The sequence below is a fragment of the Temnothorax nylanderi genome, unplaced genomic scaffold, assembly GCF_030848795.1.
Source record: "Temnothorax nylanderi isolate EJ_2023f unplaced genomic scaffold, tnyl_v1.0 TNYL_tig0178_pilon, whole genome shotgun sequence".
NCBI lineage: Eukaryota > Metazoa > Arthropoda > Insecta > Hymenoptera > Formicidae > Temnothorax > Temnothorax nylanderi.
This window is the reverse complement of record NW_027249240.1, coordinates 1-25,578: the sequence shown is the minus strand read 5'-3', so window position 1 is coordinate 25,578 and position 25,578 is coordinate 1. Positions and strand designations below refer to the sequence as shown.

At 39.9% G+C, this 25,578-nt stretch overlaps 1 protein-coding gene and 1 long non-coding RNA gene across 2 annotated transcripts; one reads left to right on the top strand and one right to left on the bottom strand.

Moving 5' to 3' along the window:
* The first annotated feature begins 10,070 nt into the window (after positions 1-10,070).
* Positions 10,071-11,377, top strand: LOC139778298 (uncharacterized). The gene is made up of 2 exons (XM_071716176.1): positions 10,071-10,602; positions 10,698-11,377. The coding sequence occupies exons 1-2, from the start codon at positions 10,071-10,073 to the stop codon at positions 11,246-11,248; spliced, it is 1,083 nt and encodes a 360-aa protein (XP_071572277.1). The 3' UTR covers positions 11,249-11,377.
* A 7,466-nt stretch (positions 11,378-18,843) lies between these two features.
* LOC139778296 (uncharacterized) lies at positions 18,844-20,930 on the bottom strand. Its single transcript, XR_011719538.1, has 2 exons — positions 19,358-20,930; positions 18,844-19,256 (listed from the first exon to the last, which is right to left on the bottom strand). It is a non-coding gene; the product is annotated as an uncharacterized lncRNA (long non-coding RNA).
* Between the last annotated feature and the right edge of the window lie 4,648 nt (positions 20,931-25,578).

Here is a 25,578-nt window from a genome sequence, read left to right as displayed (position 1 = left end):
CTATCCGGGAGGAACCAGTGGAATCATAACTGGTATCAAAACAAACGCCACTACCACGCGGGCCATCACCATGGCGGGATCGTTAACCATGAATGGAAACTGTGAGAGAACACAGTATAGCGATCCCCTCGGCACCTGGAATAACGTCTTCGTACAGGCAACGGTAAAAATAACCACGCGACGAATGGAGCTGCCCGCAAAACACTCCACGAACAAAGTGATTTTACCCTCCGGCACCCGCTGTCCAGCCATGGAAGGCGAGTGCTATGACGCAGACGGAACGATGACCTATTGGAAAACACTGCTGACCGACACCTGCCAGTTCAACAAATACGATGTGCTTTACGATATAAAGATTGAAATAAAACAATCTGAAAATCAAAACTGAAAATAACGAGGGAGACGAAAAAAAGGGCCGAGGTAACTGCGTCGTTTCCTCCCCGAGACCTTGAAAAACGAACGAAAATAGCCGCAACGGATGCAAGATTGCAGATAAAGATACCGATTGGTTGCTCTGTCTATCAACTTTATAGAGTAACATTACTACAATTTAAAATCAAGCTGAGCCAAACCATGCGTGTACAGTGTTCCCACTCAATGTTCCCAATCGAAGGACGTCACTGTCGATCAGGTGCGTAAACGACCTGGGAGCTATATTCGCACCTCTGGCGAACCTGATTAACTCACTGAGCGTAGTGAAAGGTTACAAAACAACTTACTTTCCTAGAATCGCCAAATGTGTAGTTAATGGAGTTGTCACTCCTGAACCGACGACTGCACTCTATTCCAATCTTAGACAAATCGTCACTCTCCTATCGCTATCATTCCGAGAGGAATTGGGAAATATAAAGCAAGAATTGGGAGAACTCAAAAGGATGATGTAGATAGGAGCTGGGTCAGGAGGAACGTCAAGAAACTGCAATAAAATAATTAAAAAGAAAAAGAAAGAAAATATTATAATTATATTATTAAACCAATAACAACAGGAGAGTGAATCTACAGAAAAGATGGTAAAAGAAAAAATAGATATAACAAATATGGAAGCAATACAATTGCAGAAACTAAACCAGATAGTGCAACAGACTTTGTTTTATTAACTATTCCGGCCGGTACAACGGGAAAAATACAACCATTAGATGTATACAGTTTCCGATTGTGGAAAAATTTTATTAGATATTTTTCTGATATGGTTATGTTGTTAGACCTTGCAATAGATCTCCAGATTCGAAATAATATCTTGAAATTGCAGTCATTAACGCACAATCAATTATCGTCGCCTAGATTTCAAAATTTATTGAAATATGCGTGGTTTAAAAGTGGATATATACAGAATAGACCGAGTGAATTTCAAACACCAGTCGAATTTTGTTTCAAAAGTAATTTTAAAGTAAAATGTGACATTTGTGGTAAAACTGCCATAATTACTTGTTCTTGGTGCAAAAAATCGCTTTGCATAACACATTTCTTTCATGATCATCATCTTTGCGACGAATATGTGCCATAAATGTAACTTACATATATTATATGATTATGTACTAATTAATTTAAAAATTCTGCTCTAATTTATTAATACATGAGTCGTCTTACAATCTACAATTTTGTTAATCGTATATCGTAAACTAAGAAGCGAGTGCCGATGCTCCGGCGAACGTCGACGATCGCCCATGTTGTGCCAATGCTCCGGCGAACCCTTGCTCGTCGGAAGGGACTGTCCGTTGTATAAACTGTCACCATATTTTTCTCTGGCAACTTTCTACCCGCTTCGTTCTACAACCGTCGTTGAATTGAGTATCATCGAGTCCGCGAACGGTTGCAGACGTATTCGAACGTGTTTTTTTTTCTTGTGATTTTTTGTGAAAAACTTTGTTGTTGTTTTGTGATGCCTCCGCGCACACCTTTTGAAGACGCTAGGGACATAGAGGATAATGAGATTCTGGGGGATGTTTATTAACATTATACAATAATATAGATCAAGTTGACTTGACAGAAGCAGCACACGAGCTATGGACAATGAATATAATAGCTACGTAGAAACGACTTTTGATGACATCATTGAGAAAACTCGCCAGATCAAGGACAGGAAGATGCGAAAACAAAGGTTTATCGCTTATAGCGCCGTAGGATGTGGCATGGGTATTCTAGGAACACTTATGGTCATCATCTTGCTGATAAGTCGGACTTCCTGGATCGGCAGTACTGCGAATCTGCTTTATGCACGATACTGCCACAAGCAAGAAACCAAGGGGCCTACCCCTGGCCCCTCAAGAAAGAATAAAAACCGAGACATCGAGGCCCAAGGCGCACAGTCCAGTTTGAAAGCCGATAAAGAGACGTACGAAACGAACGAAAAAAACAAGGTGCCAGGAGGCGAGGAAAAATAACAGCGAACAAAGGAAGAAGCCGTAAGTGACCAAACCAAACGGACTACGTAATATACTAATTGTAAGTCTTTGGTTTGCTCATTTCACAGGATGCAACACAGCCGTTCCCAAAACAATACCTATCGACAGTGGCATCGCATTCTGGGGGGATTAAGGCGCATTATCTTGACGATGCCCGGCCTTGACGACATGCCGACCGACTTTCAAATGACACAATCATACAGGAGGTCACCGCCGGAGCAGCGACCACCACCGGAACACGACACCAGATCTCCAGGTGTCGACATCTACCCGGGGATGGACCGGGACCTTGTGGGACCTACGGACCCGGAGGTCTATCGCCGACCACCGCGCCCACTGACACCAACGAGGCAGCCGATTTATGAGGTGCCGCGAATGACAATGGCATCCGTGGAGGCCACCATTGCACCGGGGACGAGCACGCTGATCGATGAGGTCCTCGCCGAGATCAACAGAGAGTCGCCGATAGACGACTTGAGTATCGGGAGCGATCCGGCGGAACACGTCGCCCTGCCGGACGTCGCGAGACCGCCGCCGCCCTATAGTAATATCTCAGCGACGCAGACAAACCAGAGCTATGAATACGTGGATATGGCATCTCAGGGAGCTGAGGCTGGTAGCAGCCGAGGTTCTCAACCGCCACCAAGCACTCCAACGAGCAGCCGTCACTTCCAGGGAGAGCCGTCGACGTCATATGACAGTCTCAGCGAGCCCAGTTATCGACACCACGTAATGGGTGAGCGCATTATCCCGATTCCCCAGAACTCACCACCGCCGCTTAGACTCCCGATGCCAATACCGGTACCCCTTTACTACCGCGATTACATAAATCCATACGTGCAACCGGCGTACAGCCTAATCTGCCACTCGGCGTGGTACGTACAAGTCGCCGCGGAACTAGCATTATGCCCTGAGTGTGCCACGTCTGAGCACACCTTTTGTATTTACAGTAGGCCGGACGCTGTATGGCGTCAGCTACACATCATTTCGCGCACGTTTGTACATACGAGTCTACACTGCGGCCGATGCTATAAAATGTTGATACACACTAGACGCGCTATAGATTGTTTCACTTGTCGCACAACTGTAATAGAGTTACAGGGGCGTACTGAACACTTGACATATAAAATATTGTGCGAAGCAGTCGTCCCACGTGGAACAATGTAAATCATACACACATGTATACGTATTGTTATGTAACGACAAGACTAATTTCATCGAAAAAAATGCATCATGAATGTAAGTGCAACGAGTATTATCAGTGTAAAAATAACTCATCATTCAGGGGTGACGAGGTTTACGTGAAGTGGCTGGGATTCGATAGATCGCACAACTCTTGGATATACAAGGAAAATGTGATTTGGGATATCTTTTTTCCATTTAGCGTAAATATTCTGATTTCTTACAACTTAGATAAATCTAACATTCCTAAAAATCGCAAACGAAGATTTCCCGATGTTGCGACGAACCATTCGACTTTTGTGGAGACGGTGCCTAATCAAGATCAAGATTGCGAATCACCGTTGTTAAATATATCGAACCATCGACGAACGTATCGTTAAAAAATAATTCTTTGTATACGAATAACATGTCACCGACAACAAAATTGTAATGTCTACAACTACGCCGTCAGCGATGAAATTGTCAATCCACGCGACCGTCACGACAATAATAGGTCACGTACCAACCGATAATCTGATCATCGTTGACACACCAGCGATAAAAAAACAAGAAAAATTCAACAAGTGGCAATGTAGTTAAAAGTAAAAGGCCTATAGTGACGAAAATAACTCAAGCCTAGCCATGTGAGATGGCTAACCCCACGTGTGCGACTATGCGAGCAGTACTACGCGCTTCGAAGACGAGCTTTGGTTATGTGCAAAGAGTGCGATGACACTCCATTTCGTCGCGACTGCATGGGTTAAAGATCGCTGTCAAGACACGGTGCAATGACTGTGATAAGTCATTTTTATAACGTGCAAGACGCGACTTTTCCGCTGGCGATAAAAAAAAGTTTGGTTTTGTTCGTACGTCATGCGGGCTATTCCTGGTGCTATTTCCTCTCGTTGCTCGGCGTGTACTCGTGTTATAGTCAATTGTGCAGGCTATGCTATTTCCTCTCGTCGCTCGACGTGTACTCGTGTAATCAGTTGTGCGGGCTATGTCATTTTCTCTCGTCGCTCAACGTGATGTGCTGATGCGTATAAGGTCGGCGCATGAGTGTTACGAATGCATCGAACGATTTTTAGACTACAAGAACTTGTTTGAGAGATTCAAAAAACTGTTCCAAAATTGTGAAAAAAAGATATACATTTAATATATACGTTAGTATAAATAAAAGTTTCAAAAATTTACTGTTGAAACGTAATTTTTAACAGTACTAACAATTTTATGGACATAAAACGTTAAATACTGGACATCCATCATTAACTATAATCAAAGATTCAGAGATAGGATTTAATCTTGTATATGATCTAAATAAACTCGGAAAGAATATTAATTTAATGCATATTTACATATAAAATAAAATTAAATTTAGAATTAACAGGATTTTGTAAACATTTCGGGGTCATCCTGTTCTTAAAATTTCTGATGGGTTTAATAATGTTCGACAATATGGGACTGAGAGCAAACCAATTGATCAATCATTAGCAAAGATAACTTGTGGTATCATGAACCGGGACTTCTGCAAGGAGTATTTCAGTAAAAAAAGACAATAGCCACCTCTGAAAAAATGTCCAAAGAACTTCGAAAAAATGTATACTAAAAACCAGTACCCTAAATCGAGATGACAAAAATTACGAAGATTGGTATTCCCTCAAATTTGACAAAATCTTTTATTATGATTATAGCCCAGAACTGAACTTATCAAAGACACTGCTGCTGCGCCAGAATTTGACCAATGGTTTACCCCGTACGACAATTGTGCATTCCAATATCTATACAATAAACCGAAACCAAAACTATTAAGCCCTTTAAAACATCGCGACACAGCCTCGGCGACACGTCAAGCCGCAGCAGCAGTGGCAGCAGCGTCATAAGCCTGCATGGTGATACTAGAGTCCTATATTAGTAGAGAGACGCAAACTTGTTCCTCCTTCTAATTGGTCGGTTATAGACCAATAGACAGCAGAGAGTACGATCATAAGATGGCGGCGGCAGCAAAGTGGGGGTAAAGTTTGCGTTTCTCTACTAATATAGGACTCTAGTCGTAGTAGATTAATATCGTACGGGTATACGAGCACAAGATGGCGACGGCAGCAAAGTGGGGGTAAAGTTTGCGTCTCTCTACTAATATAGGACTCTAGGTGATACGAGCGCCTAGAGACTGGTGCAGCGCCTAAAGACTGGTGCAGCAAGTGCGGCGGCTCCAATTGCAATTCGAACCACACGGCCAGGAACACCAACAGCACCCTCAGCGACAGCAACGGCGTGTGTGTGTGCGTGCGTCCGTGCGTGCGTGTGTGTGTGTGTGTGTGTGTGTGTGTGTGTGTGTGTTAATTCTTTTTCTTTTGCAGCCCGCCACAGCCACGATCGACCCGCCAAAAAGACCGCTGCGCCGACGACTACGACCCGCTGAAGAAGATATAGAAGCGGCGAAGAAAACAAAAATATATAATGTAATAAAATAAGATCGTCCCGCCGAAAAGACGGCAGCGCCGACGACCCGCTGAATATATAGACACACACACACACACACATGCACGCACACGCACACGCACACGCACACGCACACACACAAGTATAATATAATGTAATATAATAATATACTTACAGTTATATATATATATATATATATTTCATATGTATTTCATATTACAGTAGTACTTAGTTTGTAGAAGTATTTTCTTTGTCTGAATCTATATTTCTTAATTTATTAAAGAATGTTAGTACTCTCCTGACTACTCTGTACTTTGTTGACGTTTTTCGAGATTTCGAACCAGAGACTGGATGAATATTTAAAAAATATTTTTGTATAAATTCCAATGTACATGTACTGCTTGCGGGATACTCCATATTGAAAATGTAATAACTGGACATTAACATCTGTAATGCCAGATTACAGATGTCAACAGTGCATATAGAAGCGGCAAAGAAAACAAAAATATATAATGTAATAAAATAAATTTGTAAAAAAAAATCAACTGTGTCAAAATCCTTTCTCCCTCTCCCTCTCCCTCTCTCTCCCCCTCCCCCTCTCCCCCTCTCACCCCCTCTCCCCCTCTCACCCCCTCTAAACTAACCTATCCCCCTTTTCTTACCCCTCTCATTTCAACTCCCTCGACGGTGGGCCACCTTGGGGCTTATTACGGTTCTCGGATTGAGTGAAAGTGACGGAAGTGAGCAGCTCACCCAATTACCGTTGATCTCACCCAATGAAAATACGAGATTATTCGCGTGAGCGGGCTCGACACGAAATTTCTAGGTGAAAAGGTGAAATCAAACAAGAGTGACGAAGAGAAAAGACTGTTCCGTATACAGTGGATAATTTAATAATCGCGGAAAACATTGAATACTAATAATTGAAAGATTCCTTCAGGGTGAATTTGAAAATACTCGAAAAATTTACGAATTAGAAAATAATTATTTTGATAATAAAGATCTGACTCCCATATCTTTTCTTTTTTTTACCAGAAAGAGAATATGGCATCCCATTCTCAACGAGATTCTCGACTATATTACGAGATGTTGAGATATTACGAAATCCATGTTGATTGCGCATATCCTTATGTCGGTAAAGTCAACAAAAGTGGAAGGAGAGGATCATAAGCTTATCTACCAATATGTAAAAAACAGCAATAAGATTGCTGTAGAGTATGGCAATACGAATACTGAAAGCATACAGTTTACTTCTGAGTATTCACAAAACTGCCTGTGTCGTCATGTGCATAAAATGCTTGTGTAGTAATAGCGCGTTTGTTGTAAATACGTGCTCGTGTTGTATCTCCAAGTAATAATACAATTAGAGAGAATATATACTAAAAAAAACTTAGCCAAGAGTGTGCACATGTGCACATCGACTACTGCTTTTAACCTGCTTTCAACCTGCTTTCAACCGCAAGATTGCAGATAAACATACCGATTGGTTGCTCTGTCTATCAACTTTATAGAGTAACATTGTTCTTGTACAGTGTTCATGTACAGTGTTCCCACTCAATCGGAGGACATCTGTTTCAACATCTAAACGTCACTATCGATCAGGTGCGTAAAAGACCTGGGAGCTATATTCGCACCTCTGGCGAACCTGATTAACTTCACTGAGCGTAGTCAAAGGTTACAAAACAACCTACCTTCCTAGAATCGTCAAATGTGTAGTTAATGGAGTTGTCACTCCTGAACCAACGACTGTACTCTATTCCAATCTTAGACAAGTCGTCACTCTCCTATCGCTATCATTCCGAGAGGAATTGGGAAATATAAAGCAAGAACTGGGATAACTCAAAAGAATGATGTAGATAGGAGCTGGGTCAGGAGGAACGCCAAGAAACTGCAATAAAATAATTAAAAAAAAAAAGAAAAAATATGATAATTATTCAATTAATACAACAGGAGAGTAAATCGAAAATCGTGCGTTAACGGACGACAGTGATTATTTCAGTGATGAAGACGACGATCATAAAGAAGTCATCGATAAAATAGTGCCGCGTTCGGAAATCGTTGCACTAAATTTACGTACGAAACAGTGCGTAATATACTTTTATTATTCAACGGGTGGTGCACTTACAGTATGTGCTTCGTGCATGATCGCTATATCAGACACTGATATCGGGCACATGTATGCTGTCCGAAAACACATGATTGAGTTACACGGTGCAATGAATGGTCGGTTCTGCTCAAATTGCGGAAAAGCATTGTACATGATATTTCCGTGCAACATGTGCCCGATTTGCATAAAGTAAAAAACATCGCGAGTGGGATAATCGCGAGTCGTTTATACGGAATTTTTTAAAATTTTAGAATTAACCAAGCCAGATGGCTAATTGTTCGCGATCGAACAAAAACCAGCGTCGGTGAATTAATACAGCGAATCAAAGAAAATCATTCTTTTAAATAATTTCGGTCAAATTCTGCCTTTCAGTGTAAAGTCGGCTAAATTCTATGTTAAGAATAGATTCGTTCGCCGAAATACCCGTATATTTCCTGGTAAACTTGAAGGGCAGAAAAACAGAGCTCAATTATTGCCTATCTATACTGACTCGCTCCTTTGTCTCGGGGACTCGGTGCGCAAGGCATACTCCGGGACAAAGCGAGCAAGCGATATTTCAAAACAGCTGATCGGTAGCCGGCCTCGAGTTCAGCGTGACATTCGTCAATACGAATTTCTCGAGACGTCGACAGCTGATTGGGTCAGCTGATTTTTCGGCTCGTTACCGGGGGTCCGGAGGATTCGAGAAAATTCTGAAGTCGTAAGAATAAAACCCCGGACCTTCATGCGCGAGCCCGCAATCGACGAAAGTTTCCCGGAGAACGCGTATCGAATAAAGTCACTCGTATATACGTGGCTTGCGATTATCGTGTGCTTACTTTCACGCGCGGGAATAGCCGTCGTTCGCGAAACCATCTGTCCGTAGCTCGCGGCCTAGAGACACTGTACATATTGTAAATACTGTACATAATTTCATTATAGACATTTTCATACAAAATAAGACTTTAACATTTAATTCGAAATTCCTTCCTACTCGCGACTCCTTCGACCATTCGCGTACATCTCGACTGTGGTAAATAAAAACGTCCTTTCTATAATACGATAAAATGAAGCGAGATACGTATAAAAATCTCGAGAAACACAGCGTTACGAAAAATTGCGAGGTACGACCACGACTAGTCTCGTTAACCGCTAAATTAAATAAAATAAAACAATATCAAAATCATATAGGCAAACTCATAGGAGAATCACGAGTAAAAGAGTTCCTTTAGAATTCGTAGGGCAAATAAGTAAGATATTATTCGGAACATTAACGACGGAAGATGCGCAAAATATGAACGCTGCAATAATGCATGTAGAGAATAAAACCGATGATCTTGCATTATTACTTTTAAATCAAATCATAGCTACGCGGACGCGCTTCGGAGAACTGTATGACGCCACATTGAAGATAAAAAAGCAGTTCGACATGCTAGAGAGCAGAAATACAAAGGATCGAAATTGTTGTTAGACTTTTATTGGTGTCAATAAATTCAATATATGTAACAGAAACGCCAGTAACTGAAGCAGAAGTAGAATTAAAAGAAAACATACAAAAATTATTGCTGGATGGCATTTTTCATTATAATGGGTTGAAAGTAACGGAAGAAAAATATCTCGGTTATCAAGAACCTTATAAATTACATACTTTTGAAATAATTAAAGATGGCGACGAAGCATGGAGTGAAGATAATTTAAATTCTCATCCTCAATGTTCAAATGATAATGAAAATTTTGACAGTTTTTATAAAAGACGAGCTGTTGAGTATTGGCGAAATTGGGACACTAATGCAAGAAATGACGGCAAGAAAAAGAATCGTTCTCTAAAATTAGTGCAACACCATTTTAAAAGAGTTTCATCTGAACGCCAGTTAAGGCGATGGGAAGAACAAATAGAATCAGGTGGAAGTCGTACAGATAAATTATCTTACATCTCCCAAGTTACACATGATAAATTTACTGCAGCTGTTGAATCAGGATTTATGGTTCATGATATTGATCTAAAAAGATGGGCTTTACAAGCTCAAAAAGAAATAGGAAATTTAAATCCTATATTTAAAGCATCTCCCAGTTGGATAGCAAGATTCAAGAAGTCTCACCGAATTGTTTCAAGAAAAGTTACGAAGTTTGTCACTAGAAAAACATTGGAAGATTCTGTTGATTTGCAAAAAACAACTAATGATTTTCTGGAAACAGTAAAACCTCTTATTGAACAGTTTGGATCTGAAAATATTTATAATTCAGATCAAAGTGGTTTCCAATTGGAAATTCATTCTGGCAGATCATTGGATAACCAAGGAGTAAAGACAGTAGAACGTGTCGTGCAATCTGTATCGTCAACAACCCATTCATACACGATACAACCAATAATATCCTGTAATGGCAAATTGCTGTCACCTTTATTTATTGTATTAAAAGAAGTTACTGGTAGATTTGGACCAAGAGTAGAAGAAAACTTGTTTAAACCAACAAATGTTATTGTAAAAGCATCAAAATCTGGTAAACTGACATCAGGTATATACTTCCGTTTATAACTATTTTATATTTTATTTAACAATCTAATAAGAGTTATAAAAGAGCTATTAAATTAACATTTATATTTCTTACAGATTATTTTAAAATGTGGTTAGAAGAAGCTTATTTTCCAAACATTGGTTCTAGTAGCGTTCTTCTTATCGATTCCTGGACTGGGCATTGCCCTAATATCATTTCGGATTTAACACCTCCAGGAAAATCTATTACTACTATGATAATACCAAAAGGCACTACAGGAAAAATACAACCGTTAGATGTTTATGGATTTAGAATTTGGAAAAATTTTGCTAAAAGGTTTTCAGATACTGTTTTACTATTGGAAAGTAATATAAATTTGCATGAACGAAATAATATAATAAAATTGCAATCTCTGATACATAATCAATTGTCATCCCCACGATATCACAACTTATTTAAATATTCGTGGTTTAAAAGTGGTTATACGAACGAAAGACCAGAAGAATTTAAAAATCCAGTACAATTTAGTTTGTATGACTGTTCAACAACATGTGATATCGAAGGTTATGATAATATAGCTGCAGTAAGATGTTCTTGGTGCAAGAATTCATTATGTTTGAAACATTTTTTCGTCGAATATCATTATTGTAATGTGTATAATGAGTGAAAAATACAAAGTGTAGCGCTGCGACATAGATATATAGTGATTTTTTTGCTCATTTCTCAAAGATTCAATTTTATAAAATAATTTTATTGTAAGTGAATGAATTTTGAATAAAATTGTCTATAATCTTTATTTATAGAAAAAAGTAAATGTCAAAGAAATAATAACAAGGCTGGGAGTATTTTAAAAATTATTACATTTTTAGAAAACCTAAATATATATTATATACATATATACAATTATAAAGCATATAGAAAACTATAAAAATTTTACTTACAACATTTTTTATATATTTTATTGTTTCGACAATAATTACTTACGCACATAGTGCGGATGAGCATGGATAGCGTATATACGGAGGCGTTTGTAATTAATTCTTGAAAATGGTTTATCGTAACATAACTTTATCATATATGGTTGAATTCGTAAAAAAATAACCTCTTATTTGGTGATAAAAAATTTTTAAAATTTTGAAAAAAATGTATTGGTGGCGGGGGTATATTTAAAAATAAAAAAAATAAAAAAATTATTTTGTCATTATTTCAAAGTACTTTTGAAGCCATTTAATTTCCATTTTGGAAAAGTTTTCTATCTCGTATAGTTTCGGAGATATTCGGCCCGAAAGAGAAAAACCGATTTTTTCGAAGGGGTGTTTCACCCCCTAAAGATGAATTAGGGCCCCTATAAAAAAATACGTGTCTGTTGGATTTTTGTGTTTAACAACATACTTAAAGGAAATTCAAATCGAAGCCGGACAGTTGTGGTAGTTCCCTTGTAAGATATTGGGTAAATGTTCGGTATAACGCTCTCCCCTCCGATTTTCTTGAAACTTTGTAAAATAGTTTATTTTTGTGTGTATAAAACACATTCTGAGAAGGAAAATCGTCGCTCATGTCTCGTTTTTTTTTTTTTTTAATTTAATTTCGAAGTTTTATGATGTCGGTAAGTAGGAAAATGATAATTTACGTTTTTAAAATACATTTTGCGTATAAATTTTGGCCACAAATTAGCATCACCAACTACGTCTTGTACAGCAAGCCAGGGATTATTATTAAGTTGCTCAACTGAATATCCCATCATTAACGGTGCAGCGAAATAGAAGTGATGAAGAAGGTCACGTGACAACTGTCTGCTAATTAAATACAAAATATCTGCTTAAAGCAGGGCACACACACGTGTGCCCTGCTTTAACGAAAATCACAACTTCTATAAACCAGGACATACACACGTGTGTGTGCCCTGCTTTAACGAAAATCAAAACTTCTATAAAGCAGGGCATACACACGTGTGTGTGTGTGTGTGTGTGTGTGTGCTCTGCTTTAACGAAAATCACAACTTCTATAAACCAGGGCATACACACGTGTGTGTGTGCCTTGCTTTAAAGAAAATCACAACTTCTATAAAACAGGACATACACACGTGTGATAAATAAAAAAACCAAATATCCGAGTTTAGTTTTTTTCTCATTTTCTAACAATATCTTAAAAAATACAAGCGACCCCCAAATTTTATCAACAGTTTTGGATTCGAAGGGCAAAAATACATAGAATTTACCTCTTTTCAATTGATTTCTCGTTGGGGCCCTAATTGTAGACATTTACCTATTATTTGGAAAACAGGAATTAATTAACCCCCGTTTAATTCCGCCACAACAATTAATAAAAAATTGCAAACTAATAAAGGAACAAAATCCTCATGCAGAATTTCCAGTAACCACCGACGAAGCGGGAATGGATCGACTTATAAAAATATCCGATTTAAAAATCGCCTACACCAGCAACCGTCTAATTTATATTTTACACATTCCACTATTAACTCCTGGAACATACAAAATTCATAAATCTATACCATTACCAGCCAAGCAAACGTTCGATGAAATGAAATTCGCTGTAATCAAACCCGACTCGGAGCACGTCGGAATAAATGAAGACACCGACAGCTTCTACGAGTTCCGAGAAGGAGAGCTGGGCGAGTGTATATCGCTCGACGCCATGTTTATCTGCCCGGCCGTCTTCCCTTTGAAAAAGATACGGCAAACAACTAGTTGCAATAATAAATTATTATTGAATAAAAATATGGAAATGAAGTATTGCCAAATAATATTGCAAGAACTAAGAGAAACATATTGGAAAGCTTTAACCACCCCTGGAAATTGGATTTATACCACAAGAAAACAAGAAATAATTCGTATAGAATGCCAACAAGTTAAACAGGTGGAAATAAATAATTCTGGCATCATTTCCGTACAACAAGGATGCAAAATTAGAGCAGGAACCACGACGATGAGTCACCCATCTATTCGTACAATGAAATTCACACAGCATTATGCTTCGACGAATAATTTAAGCATTCTACAATTATACGAGCCTATTCGTAAACAATATCAGGTTGACTTGACAGAACCAGCACACGAGCTATGGACAATGAATAATAGCCACGTAGAGACGACTTTTGATGACATCATTGAGAAAGCCCGCCAGATCAAGGACACGAAGTTGCGAGAACAAAGGTTTATCGCTTATAGCGCAGTAGGATGTGACATGGGTGTTCTAGGAACACTTATGGTCATCATCTTGCTGATAAGTCGGACTTCTTGGACCAACAGTACTGCGAATCTGCTTTATGCACGATGCTGCCGTAAGAAAGAAACCAAGGGACCTACCCGTGGCCCCTCAGGAAAGAATAAACGCCAAGACATCGAGGACCAAGGCGCACAGTCCAACTTGAAAGCTGATGAAGAAGCGTGTGAAACAAATAAAGAAAACAAAGCGCCAGGAGACGAAGGAAAGTAACCGCGACCAAAGGAAAGAATCGTAAGTGACCAAACCAAAAAGACTACGCAACATACTGAGTCTTTGGTTTGTTCATTTTGTAGAATGCAACACAACCATCATCAAAGCAACAATTATAGACAGTGGCATCGCATCTTGGGAAGGCTGAGACGAATAATATTAGCCATGCCTAGAGCGGACGACCTGCCGATGGACCTGAGCGCAGCGCAATCCTATTACATATTAACATATTAACCATATTAATCATTTAATTAACATTTATCGTACGCATGTGAAAAAAAGGTTTGATAAAGTAATAAAAATGATATAACTAATATATAATTATGTTTATTCACCTGGTGAAGGATCAGGAAATCCAGCGCCGCACAAAAAGAACAGACCTGGCGAACTATCTCCTTACATAGATTCGGATAGCGAAGAGGAAATATCACCGAGAAGCAAATTCTTAAAAGCTTTAGACGATAGCAGTGACAGTGGAACAGTTTCATATTATTATGGAAGAACTTTGTGAGGACATTTAGTGATCGCGTTACATTGTTAAATTATGATATCAATTTACATTTAAGAAATAATATCATTAAATTACAATCCTTAACGCATATACAGCTGTCTTCTCCACGATTCCATAATCTTTTTAAATACGCTTGGTTTAAAAGTGGCTATATCGACGTACGGCCACCACAGTTTGAAAATCCAGTAGATTTTTGTTTCTCTGGAAAAGATATACAAGAAATACCACGCTGTTCCATATGTGATGCACCTGCCATAATACGTTGTTCCTGGTGCAAAAAATATTTTTGTATGCATCATTTCTTTGAGGAATATCATGATTGTAAATACTATGAAATATAAGAATTGTTCGTAAGTAAAAGATATTGTTATCTAGATAATTATAATATTTATTACTAATATTTGTAATAAATATTCTTATACATTCTAGGGAACGCTGTCAACACGTATGGTCTTATGAAGAATATCATCAATAGGGTCCGGACGTTCGGGCACGAAGACCGGGCATAAGAACCGCTGCGCGCTCGCCCCACCATCAAGTCCGGTCGCCGAGCGTCGCGCGTCGGAGCGAGCCTCGCGAGATCTACTATCGCGAGATCTAAAACTTAAAATATTTTATAAAACACACACACGCACGCACGCACACACAGATGAATAAATTTAGAAATTTTTAGTTAGCGCTAAAATTGTTACAATATTGTTTAAAGAATTATAAGTACATTCAGTACAAAAGTATCTTTATTTTACAGTTTTATAATATTAAATAACGCAACAGATATTTTTTTAAATAAAAGATGCAAAAATATATAAATTTTTGAAAAATTATTCGTTGCGGTTAAATACACATAAATGTTCTTATTATAAAACTTTTTACACATGTAAGGGGGGGGGGGGTAAAAAGATGAATTTAGAAATTTTTTGTTGCTGCCAAAAAATGGTTCTAAAGGGTGAAATCACCCTTTATACAGGGTGTATCAGAATGTTTGGTACTTTTTTCATATTTAGATAGAGCGAGCCAAACTGAGTCGAAAAGTCATGTACCATTTTGCAATTTTCGCAATAGTTGATGAGTTATTAATGATTAAAAATCGCCGTATTGGCCCGGCCCACCGCCAAATTCAAGCGCGCGGCGAGATGCGGCCGCCCCGCGGTCGGCGCGCGGGCAGTTGTTTACTTCAAGCGGCACGAGCGGCGCGTAACGCCGGGCCCCCGTCCTGAGCGATGATAGTTTCTCGCCTTTTTTAAATAGAAATAAAATTTTCTAACAACATAGAAAAATTTTTTGTGCGTACTTATGTACATACGTGTGTACATGCATACACAGTAAAATATCAATTGTACTGCTTAAAAAAGCGATTACTCAATTTACTTTTTTTCTGTTAGTAAGTAACGGTTGTCTTTAAGAAAGAATATTTTCTTGATAATAGTCTTAAAATGTACAAATTTTAGAAAGAGTCTTTATCATGTACTCGAAAGAAGAATTTATACTCCTTCAAAGAACATAATAAAATTTTATTAAAGAAAAGTCAAAATAATAAATAAAGTAATATGAGGACCCTCGAGATTATAAAATAGGAGAAGTCAAGGCTATGACGGTCAGACGCAGATCACAGTGCGTAATATCAGAAATAACTGATTTATTCGTCGTTTTGATACATTACATCGATCCGTACGTTTCGGCTCAGCTTTGAGCCATCTTCAGCGGTAGTTACAGAAGTTAAGTTACACGTTCTCCGTACCGTATGGTGAGTTTACTGATTCAAAGTATCAGAAACATAGACCAATTGATCCATATCTGTAAATTTGTTCAATTAATGTTGAGATATTAAAAAGATCTCTTAGGAAACTTTGGCTCGCTCTAGCTAAATATGAAAAAAGTACCAAACATTCTGATACACCCTGTATATAGAGCGGCTTTTTGTTTTTCTCGATATATTTCGGAAAGTATTCAAGATATCAAAAAATGTTTCAAATAAAAGTTTTATGGTAAAAACATCTTTATTCAACCACATTAATAAAATTTCAAAAAAAAATTTTCTTTTTAATTTTTAATCAAAATTTTGTTTAAAATTTCATTAAAATCAGAATTTTCCACTTCGCGAGGTTCCCTTGTTAGCGATGACGCTGCCTGCACAATACCGCGGGAAATGCTCGAAACGCCGCGGACGACGCATGCGCCTCGTGCAAGAGACAGAGCGAAAGCTACACAACGGGTGTCCCAGAAAAACGGATCGATGACAAAAAATTTTATGACAAAAAAGAAATACGCGAACAACAAGAAGAATCGGAAAACGAATCTATGGAAATAGCACCACAATCTAGCGATAGTTATCAAGCACATACTAATATTGAAATAAAAGCAGACGTTCATGCACCACCTTCACGTATACGGATAATGCCGAAATCAAAAGTCAAAACTGATAAGAAATTACCAAAATTACCAGATGACATTGATGCTATCGAAGTATTAGAAAAAATATATACCATTAAACAAACGAGAATTGGAAGCAATGGAAGTAGATACTGATAGTGAAATCGTCACTGAAATCGTCATCTTTACCTTTACCTTTACCTGCACCTCCATCCCTTATAAGACTGATAAAAAGACTGATAATATAGACATCATCATATAATTAGGAATGTCGGTTCCGACCATTTGTGCATCGATCAAAATTGTATTTAATCTCGATCATCCTCAATCGCAATACTATACTGCTTTGATTCCGTTTGAACTTTGCCACCGCTTTGTATTCGTGTCACACTACTTCTATGCATATTACAGTAAAAATCGAGTGAAAAAGCAGTTTCCTTGTTCCATTTTCACTAGTTGTATTCACCATTGTGTTCAATAGTAGTAGTATTATAGTAGTAATAGTTCTTCGGCTTTCTAGATCTCAGTTTTAATAGTAAGTCGGTGGTTTTACTTGAGCCCCCGACGCTACCATGAAGATAAGGAAGCAGATCGATATGTTAGAAAGCGAAAGTATGAAGAATCGAAATCATCATCGTTTTTGGGAAATTCTGGAGAAACTCGATATGGAAATATTACAGCACGAAATAGATTTAAATATTCTGATTGACGGAATATTATTCGGGAAACAGGCATTAATTCACCCCCGTTTAATTCCGCCGCAGCGATTAATAAAAAATTGTAAGCTGATAAAGAACAAAATCCTCATGCAGAATTCCCGGTGAATACCGACAAAACGGGAATGGATCAGCTTATAAAAATATCTAATTTGCGAATTGCTTACTCCAACAATCGTCTGATTTATATTCTACATTTCCCGTTATTAACTCCTGGGATATATAAAATTTATAAATCCATACCGTTACCAGCCAAACAAGCGTTTGATGAAACGAAATTCGCTGTAATTAAACCCGATGCAGAACACATCGGAATAAACGAAGACATTGACAGCTTCTACGAGTTCCGAGAAGGAGAGCTGCGCGAGTGCACATCGTTCGACGCCACGTTTATCTGCCCGGCCGTCTTCCCCTTGAAAAAGATACGACAAGCTACTAGCTGCAATGTCGAACTTTTATTAAATAAAAATATGAAGACAAAATATTGTCAGATAATATTACAAGAACTAAGAGAAACATATTGAAAAGCTTTAACCACCCCTGGAAATTGGATTTATACCACAAGAAAACAAGAAACAATTCGTGTGGAATGTCAGCAAAATAAACAAGTGGAGATAAATAATTCTGGCATTATTTCCGTACAACAAGGATACAAAATTAGGGCAGGAACTACAACTATGAGCCATCCATCTATTCGAACGATGAAATTCACACAGCATTATGCTCCGACAAATAATCTAAGCATTCTACAATTATACGAGCCTATTCGTGAGCAATATCAAGTTGACTTGACGGAAGCAGCACACGAGCTATGGACAATGAACAATAGCCACGTAGAAATGACTTTTGATGACATCATTGAAAAAGCTCGCCAAATCAGGGACAGGAAGATGCGAGAACAAAGGTTTATCGCCTATAGCGCAGTAGGATGTGGCATGGGCATTCTAGGAACACTTATGGTCATCATCCTACTGATAAGTCGGAATTCTTGGATCGGCAGTACTGTGAAATCTGCTTTATGCACGATGCTGCCGCGAGAAAAGATCCAAGGGACCTACCCCTTGCCCCTCGGTAGAGAATAAAAGCCGAGATGTCGAGGCTCAGGGCGAACAATCGAGTCCGAGAGTCGAACAACATCACACTGAGAGCGAATCAAACCACGAAGAGCAACCTGAGCTATCAAAAACCGTAAGTGGCCAAACTATAAGACTTAGTGCAAAATTATATTCTTTGATATGTTCACTTCCAGCCCACATGCAAAGGGACCACCATCACTACAATAATCACAGAAAGCAGTGGCATCGAATCTTGAAACGTCCGAATAATTCTAGCAATGCCCGGATTGAATGACATGCCATTCGACTTCAGCACAGCGCAATCTTACACAAGGTCACCACCAGAACAGCGACCACCACCGGAGCGCGACACCAGGTCTCCAGGTGTCGACATGCACCGTGGAATGGATCGAGACTTAATCGGTCCAACGGATCCGGAGGTCTATACTCGACCTCCGCGTCCACCAACTCCGAGACCGCCCATCTACGACGTACCAAGGGTGAGCTTGACATCAGTAGAAGCAGCATTCACACCGGGGACAACTGCGCTCCTTGACGAGGTCCTCGCTGAAATCAATCAGAAATCCTCGATTGATGACATGAGCATTGGCAGTGATCCCGCAGGGAGCATCACCCTGCCGGATGTCTCGAGGCCGCCACCGCCTTACGTTAACATCCCGGCGACCCAGACAAGCGGAGGATATAAATATGTCGAGATGTCATCTGTGCACGCGGAGGCCGGTAGCAGCAGCGGCTCTCATCCGCCTCCAAGCACGCCTACGAGCAGCCGCCCTTCCCGGAGAAGACCTACGGCATCCTATGATGACATCAGCGAGCCCAGCTACAGACACCACATAATAGGTGAGCGAGTAATACCCATCCCTCAAAATTCGCCGCCCCCTGTGCGCCCTCCGATACCCGTACCAACACCGAGTTATTACCGTGATTATCAAAACGAATACGTTGTGTGTTACTACGCGTACAAAGCGACACGCCAAGAGGACTTGGTGCAATTTCGTCGAGCATCACGCCAAGGGGACTTCCATTTCTTCCGAAGCAACACGCCGCGAAAACGGTACAAATTGTAAAAAGGAACTTGGAATCGTTTCAAAAAAATGCTCCTAATACGAGAAAACCAAAATTGCCTGTAATCTGTGTGGACTGTGTGAGGTAATAATCGGAATGTGCGCGCTTTTCCACCACTCCATGCTTCTCCCGAAATAAGAGGCGAATGATCTGCGCATGACAATCGATCAGCGATCCGCGGTAATCGACGAGACCGAGCGAAGCTCGGCCTCTTTCGTTCTGGGGACTCCGAGCCGACCACACATAACTCTGAATACGGGCCTTACACGACCGGACTGACCGCGGATTGAAACACGAGTCTGGATAAGGCGATCAAACTACTGCGGAGCAATACGGCCCGCCCAGCATTCTCTCAGCTACTTGAGGCAAGGGTCCCCGGAACAGGCGAGAGAGCCAACGTGGGAAGCGGAAGAAGCGATCTCCCGAGCACGCAGATGAGTACTTGTCTCTCTTATGAACTTGAATCGTAGCCGGCACTCGGCCTCTGAGATTACAAGAATTTGAGCGCTATACAACTGTATCCATCTGTCCCATACGCTGTCCTAGGGACAATTACATTATCTTTCTTAATTCCAATCGAGACGCGTACATGTTAATATGACAACCATCTTCGGCGTGAGGCGTAATGAGCGATAATTGTGCGTGCGAGTATTATTGAGCGAATGTGTGTATGTATGACAGGCGTGCGTATAGAGGCGATTGCCGGAGAGATATTTGTAGCCGTCTTTAAGTAAAATAAAACTGCGGATATACTTGACTAAATATCTCGTTCAATGAATACCTTCCAGGGAATCGAGTCATCTATTTCGTATGTATAAGTAAGGTTTGACAAAAGAGATCTTACAACTGGTAATAATTTCAAAAAATGCTCCGAAAAAGGCATACAATATGATTTGCCACTCCGCGTGGTTCATTCAAATTACCCCCGATTTATCAACTTGCCCCAAGTGCGCCACTAGCGAACACACGTTCTGTATCTACAATAGGCCAAACGCAGTATGGCGACAATTACACATTATTTCGAGAACATTCGTACACACGGATTTACACTGTGGTAGATGCTACAAATTACTAATGCGAACGAGACGAGCTATCGATTGTTTCCATTGTCGAACGATGATCATTGAATTGCGCGGTCGGACGGGCCATCTTGTGTATAAATCCAGTGCGAAGCAGTCAATGCGCACAGTCCAGTTCGAAGATTAATGAAGAAGCGCACACGAACGACAAGGCACCAGGAGACGAGAAGGAGTTGCAACAAACGCAGAAGAAACTCGAAGTGACCGAACCTAAAAGACCTTGCGAAATATTTAGTCTTTGGTACGATCACTTTCACAGCATGCAAAAGGCCAGCCACAACCGAAGCAATTACCGACATTGGCATAGGATCCTGGCGAGATCTTAGGCGAATCATATTAGCAATGCCTGGCTTGGACGACTTGATGGGGCCTACGGACCCGGAGGTCTATCGCCGACCACCGCGCCCACTGACGCCAGCGAGGCAGGCATATTTACGAGGTGCCACGGATGACGCTGGCATCCGTGGAGACTGCTATTACGCCGGGAATGTCCAACCTGATCGATGAAGTTCTCGAGGAGGTAAATAGGGAGTCATCGATCGATGACGTGAGCATTGGAAGCGGCCCACGGGAGGCAGACATCGCGCTGCCCGACACCTCAAGGCCACATTACCTTACATCAACACCCCAGCGACCTGTACGAGTGGGGCATATGAATACGTTCGACATGTCGTCGCAGCAGGCAGAAGCTGGTAGCAGCCGTGGCCCGCGAGCATCGCCAGGATCGCCGACCGGTCCAGCCAGCGGGTCCTACCTCCCTTCAACATCATACGACAATGTGAGCGAACCGACCAGATGCTACCATGCAATAGGTGGGAGAGTGATCCCAATACCGCAAGGTTCGCCGCCCCCTCCCAGATCCCCGATGCCTTTGCCGACGCCGATATACTATCGCGATTATTTAAATCCACACGTGCGACCGGCGTATAGTTTATCTGTCATTCCGCGTGGTACATCCAGGTCACCGCCGACCTATCATTGTGTCCTGAGTGCGCCACTAGCGAACATACTTTTTGCGTCTACAACAGGCCTAACGCTGCATGGCGCCAATTACACGTGCTATCACGTACGTTTGTGCATACTTCCCTCCATTGCGGACGTTGTTATAAATTATTGACTCACACTCGTCGCGCGATTGATTGCTACCATTGCCGAACGATTGTCATCGAGCTACATGAACAAATAGAGCACCTAACTTATGTGTCAAATTTAGGATTAGCCAAGACGCGTTATAAATACTATTATGATAGAAAATTAAAAACAAGCGTATAAAATAGGAGATTTTGTATATGTATTGAAAGCGAAAAAAGAAAAATAAGTTCGACGACAAATACGTAGGGCCGTATCAAGCTGTAGAAATTTTAGAGAATAATAATATTAAGATATTAATTGCGCAGAATAAGACTAAAGTTATACATACAGACCCAACTAAACCTGCTCGGATTGCAGATCAGGGATGAAAGAAAAAGAATACACAATTACTGGTTTAAAAGATAATCTGGAATATTTTTCGAGGCCGTTGGAGAGATGCGTACATCCGAAAATTCCTGGAAGATGATAATCTACGTCGACTTACGCGATATAAAGATACATCAGCCAAGCTTGAGCAACAAATGAATTCGATATTACAGCAATGTGATTATTACAATTCGCACTGTGAAATACGACCACGACTAACTCAATAACTGCTAAGCTAAATAAAATAAAACACTACCAAAATCATATAAGCGAACTTATAGGAGAATCCCGAATAAAACGAGCTCCCCTAGAATTGTGGGACAAATTAGCAAGATATTATTCGGAACTTTAACCATGGAAGATGAATATGATATGCGTAATGCTATAATGCACGTGGAAAATAAAACTAACGATCTTGCCCTGCTACTCATGAATCAAACTGTAGCAACGCGAGCGCGCTTCGGAGAATTATACAACGCCACCTTGCGATAAGGAAGCAGCTTAGCAAACTAGAAATCGCAACGATGCTAAATCAAAAACATCGTTATTTCTGGGAAATTATGACGAAGCTTGATACAGAAATACTACACACTGAAATAGACTTGAACATTCTAATCGACGGAATATTGTTCGGAAAACAGGGATTCATCCATCCCCGTTTAATTTCACCACAACAATTGATAAAGAACTGCAAGTTAATAAAGGAACAGAATCCTCATGCGGAATTTCCGGTGAATACCGATGAAACCGGGATGGATCAGCTCACAAAAATATCCGATTTACAATTGCCTATTCCAACAATCGATTGATTTATATCCTGCATATCCCATTACTGATTCCCGGAATATACAAAATGTATAGAGCCGTACCATTACCTGCCAAACAAGCGTTTGATGAAAAAAAATTCGCAATAATTAAATCCGACGCAGAACACATTGGGATAAACGAGGACACCGATAGTTTCTACGAATTCCGAGAAGGGGAATTGCGTGAATGCATATCGTCCAGCACCGTATTTATCTGTCCAGCTACCTTTCCTTTGAAAAAAATACGGCAAGCGACAAGTTGTAATATTCAACTTTTACTGAATAAAATATAGAAATGGAATATTGCAATATCATATTACAAAACCTACGAGAAACATACTGGGAAGCTTACTACGCCCGGAAATTGGATCTACACCACGAGAAAACAAGAAACAATTCGTGTGGAATGTCAGCAAAATAACAAGTGGAGATAAATAATTCTGGCATTATTTCCGTACAACAAGGATGCAAAATTAGAGCAGGAAACTACGACTATAAGTCATCCATCTATTCGTACAATGAAATTCGTACAGCATTATGCTCCGACAAATAATTTAAGCATTCTGCAATTATACGAGCCCATTCGTAAACAATACCAAGTTGACTGACAGAAGCAGCACAGAGCTATGGACAACGAATAATATCCACGTAGGAGCGACTTTTGATGACATCATTGAAAAAGCTCGCCAGATCAAGGACAGGAAGATGCGAGAACAAAGGTTTATCGCTTATAGCGCAGTAGGATGTGGCATAGGAATTCTAGGAACACTTATGGTCATCATCTGCTGATAGTCGGACTTCCTGGATCGGCAGTACCACGAATCTGCTTTATTGCACGAAGCTGCCGTAAGAAAGAAACCAAGGGATCTATCCCTGGCCCCTCAGGAAAGAATAAAAGCCAAGACATCGAGAACCAGGCGCACAGTCCAACTTAAAAGCTGATGAAGGAGCGTGCGAGACAAATAAAAAAAAAAAGCGCCAGGAGACGAAGGAAAGTAGCCGCGACCAAAGGAAGAAATCGTAAGTGACCAAAATCAAAAAGACTACGCAACCTATGACAAGGGAAGGGTCACCCTCGGGGTCACCGATTTGTCGAAATTTTACTAAATGTAGTATTGATATAGAAGTGACAATGCTGTACGGGGACGATGCGCTCTCAACCGTTGCCGAGAAATCGCGATGTACTTATATTACAGTATACATCATATACAATATATTTATTATTATTATTATTACTTTTAGACAAAAAAATGTTTATGTTTATTAATTTAAAACTGTGTATAAAATGTTCGTAAAATATTAGCGATTTTGAAAGTACCAATAAAATATATATATATATTGGCGGGGGATTCATAATATTAATATAAAAAATTGTATGTATATTTATTGGTTTATTTATTAGTTTTGTAAGGTATAAAAAAAGGTTACAATAAAAAAGGGCTCATTTACTACAAGAAAAAAGAGAAATTACATCTCGTGGAGATGTTATAAAAATTCACTCTAATATTGCATCAGTTAAATGCTCCGGTATTTTACTTATGATTAAATACGCATGGTTTGCATCAAAACGACAGCGAACGGCCGAGCTTTTTGAAGTTAATGACGTGTTTTTTTTTTTCTTCTTCATATAAAAACAAATGTGCTTGCGAAAAATTGGATTTATAAAGTGTGCTTGTGTAAGTCAGTTCTATGTCACTTGTTTTTTTATTTCAATCACTCTAAAGTTGTAAAGTTACAGAGCAAGACGACGAATATCGCAATCATTTCATTATAATATTCTCTTTTTACGCCTTTTTTTATTGTAACCTTTTTTTTATACCGCGTCCGACCCGGTATAAATTGATATGCCACTCCGCATGGTTCGTCCGGTCGATGCAAACCTAACGCTTTCTCGAATGCGCCACGTCGAGCATACATTTGCATCTATAACCGAGTAAACGCGGTATGGCGACAACTGCATTGAATATCCCGTACCTTTGTACAACACCGACCTACATTGTGGTCAATGCTATGAGATTCTAATGCAACGAGGCGAGCTATAGATTGCTTCGCGTGTCGCACAATAATTTAGAGCTACGAGGACGCGTGGAACATTTACATATAAAATCTTATGCTGCCGTAAGAAGAATCTAAGGGACCTACCCCTTACCCTCAAGCGAGAATAAAAGCCGAGACGTCGAGGCCCGACGTGAACAGTCGAGAACAGAAATTGAAATCGCTGAGCAACATAATACGGAGATATACGAAGCTGAGAGCACACTCAAAGACAACGTAAGTGGTCAAACCAAACGATTTATGCACAAATTACAATCTTTGTATGTTCACTTAAAGGTAACCAAAGTAGCTGCATGCAAGACCATCGCCGGCAGTGGTATCGTATAACTGGGACGACTGCGACGGATCGTTTTGGCCATGCCAGGACTCGACGACATACCAGTAGATCTGAGTACGGCACGATCA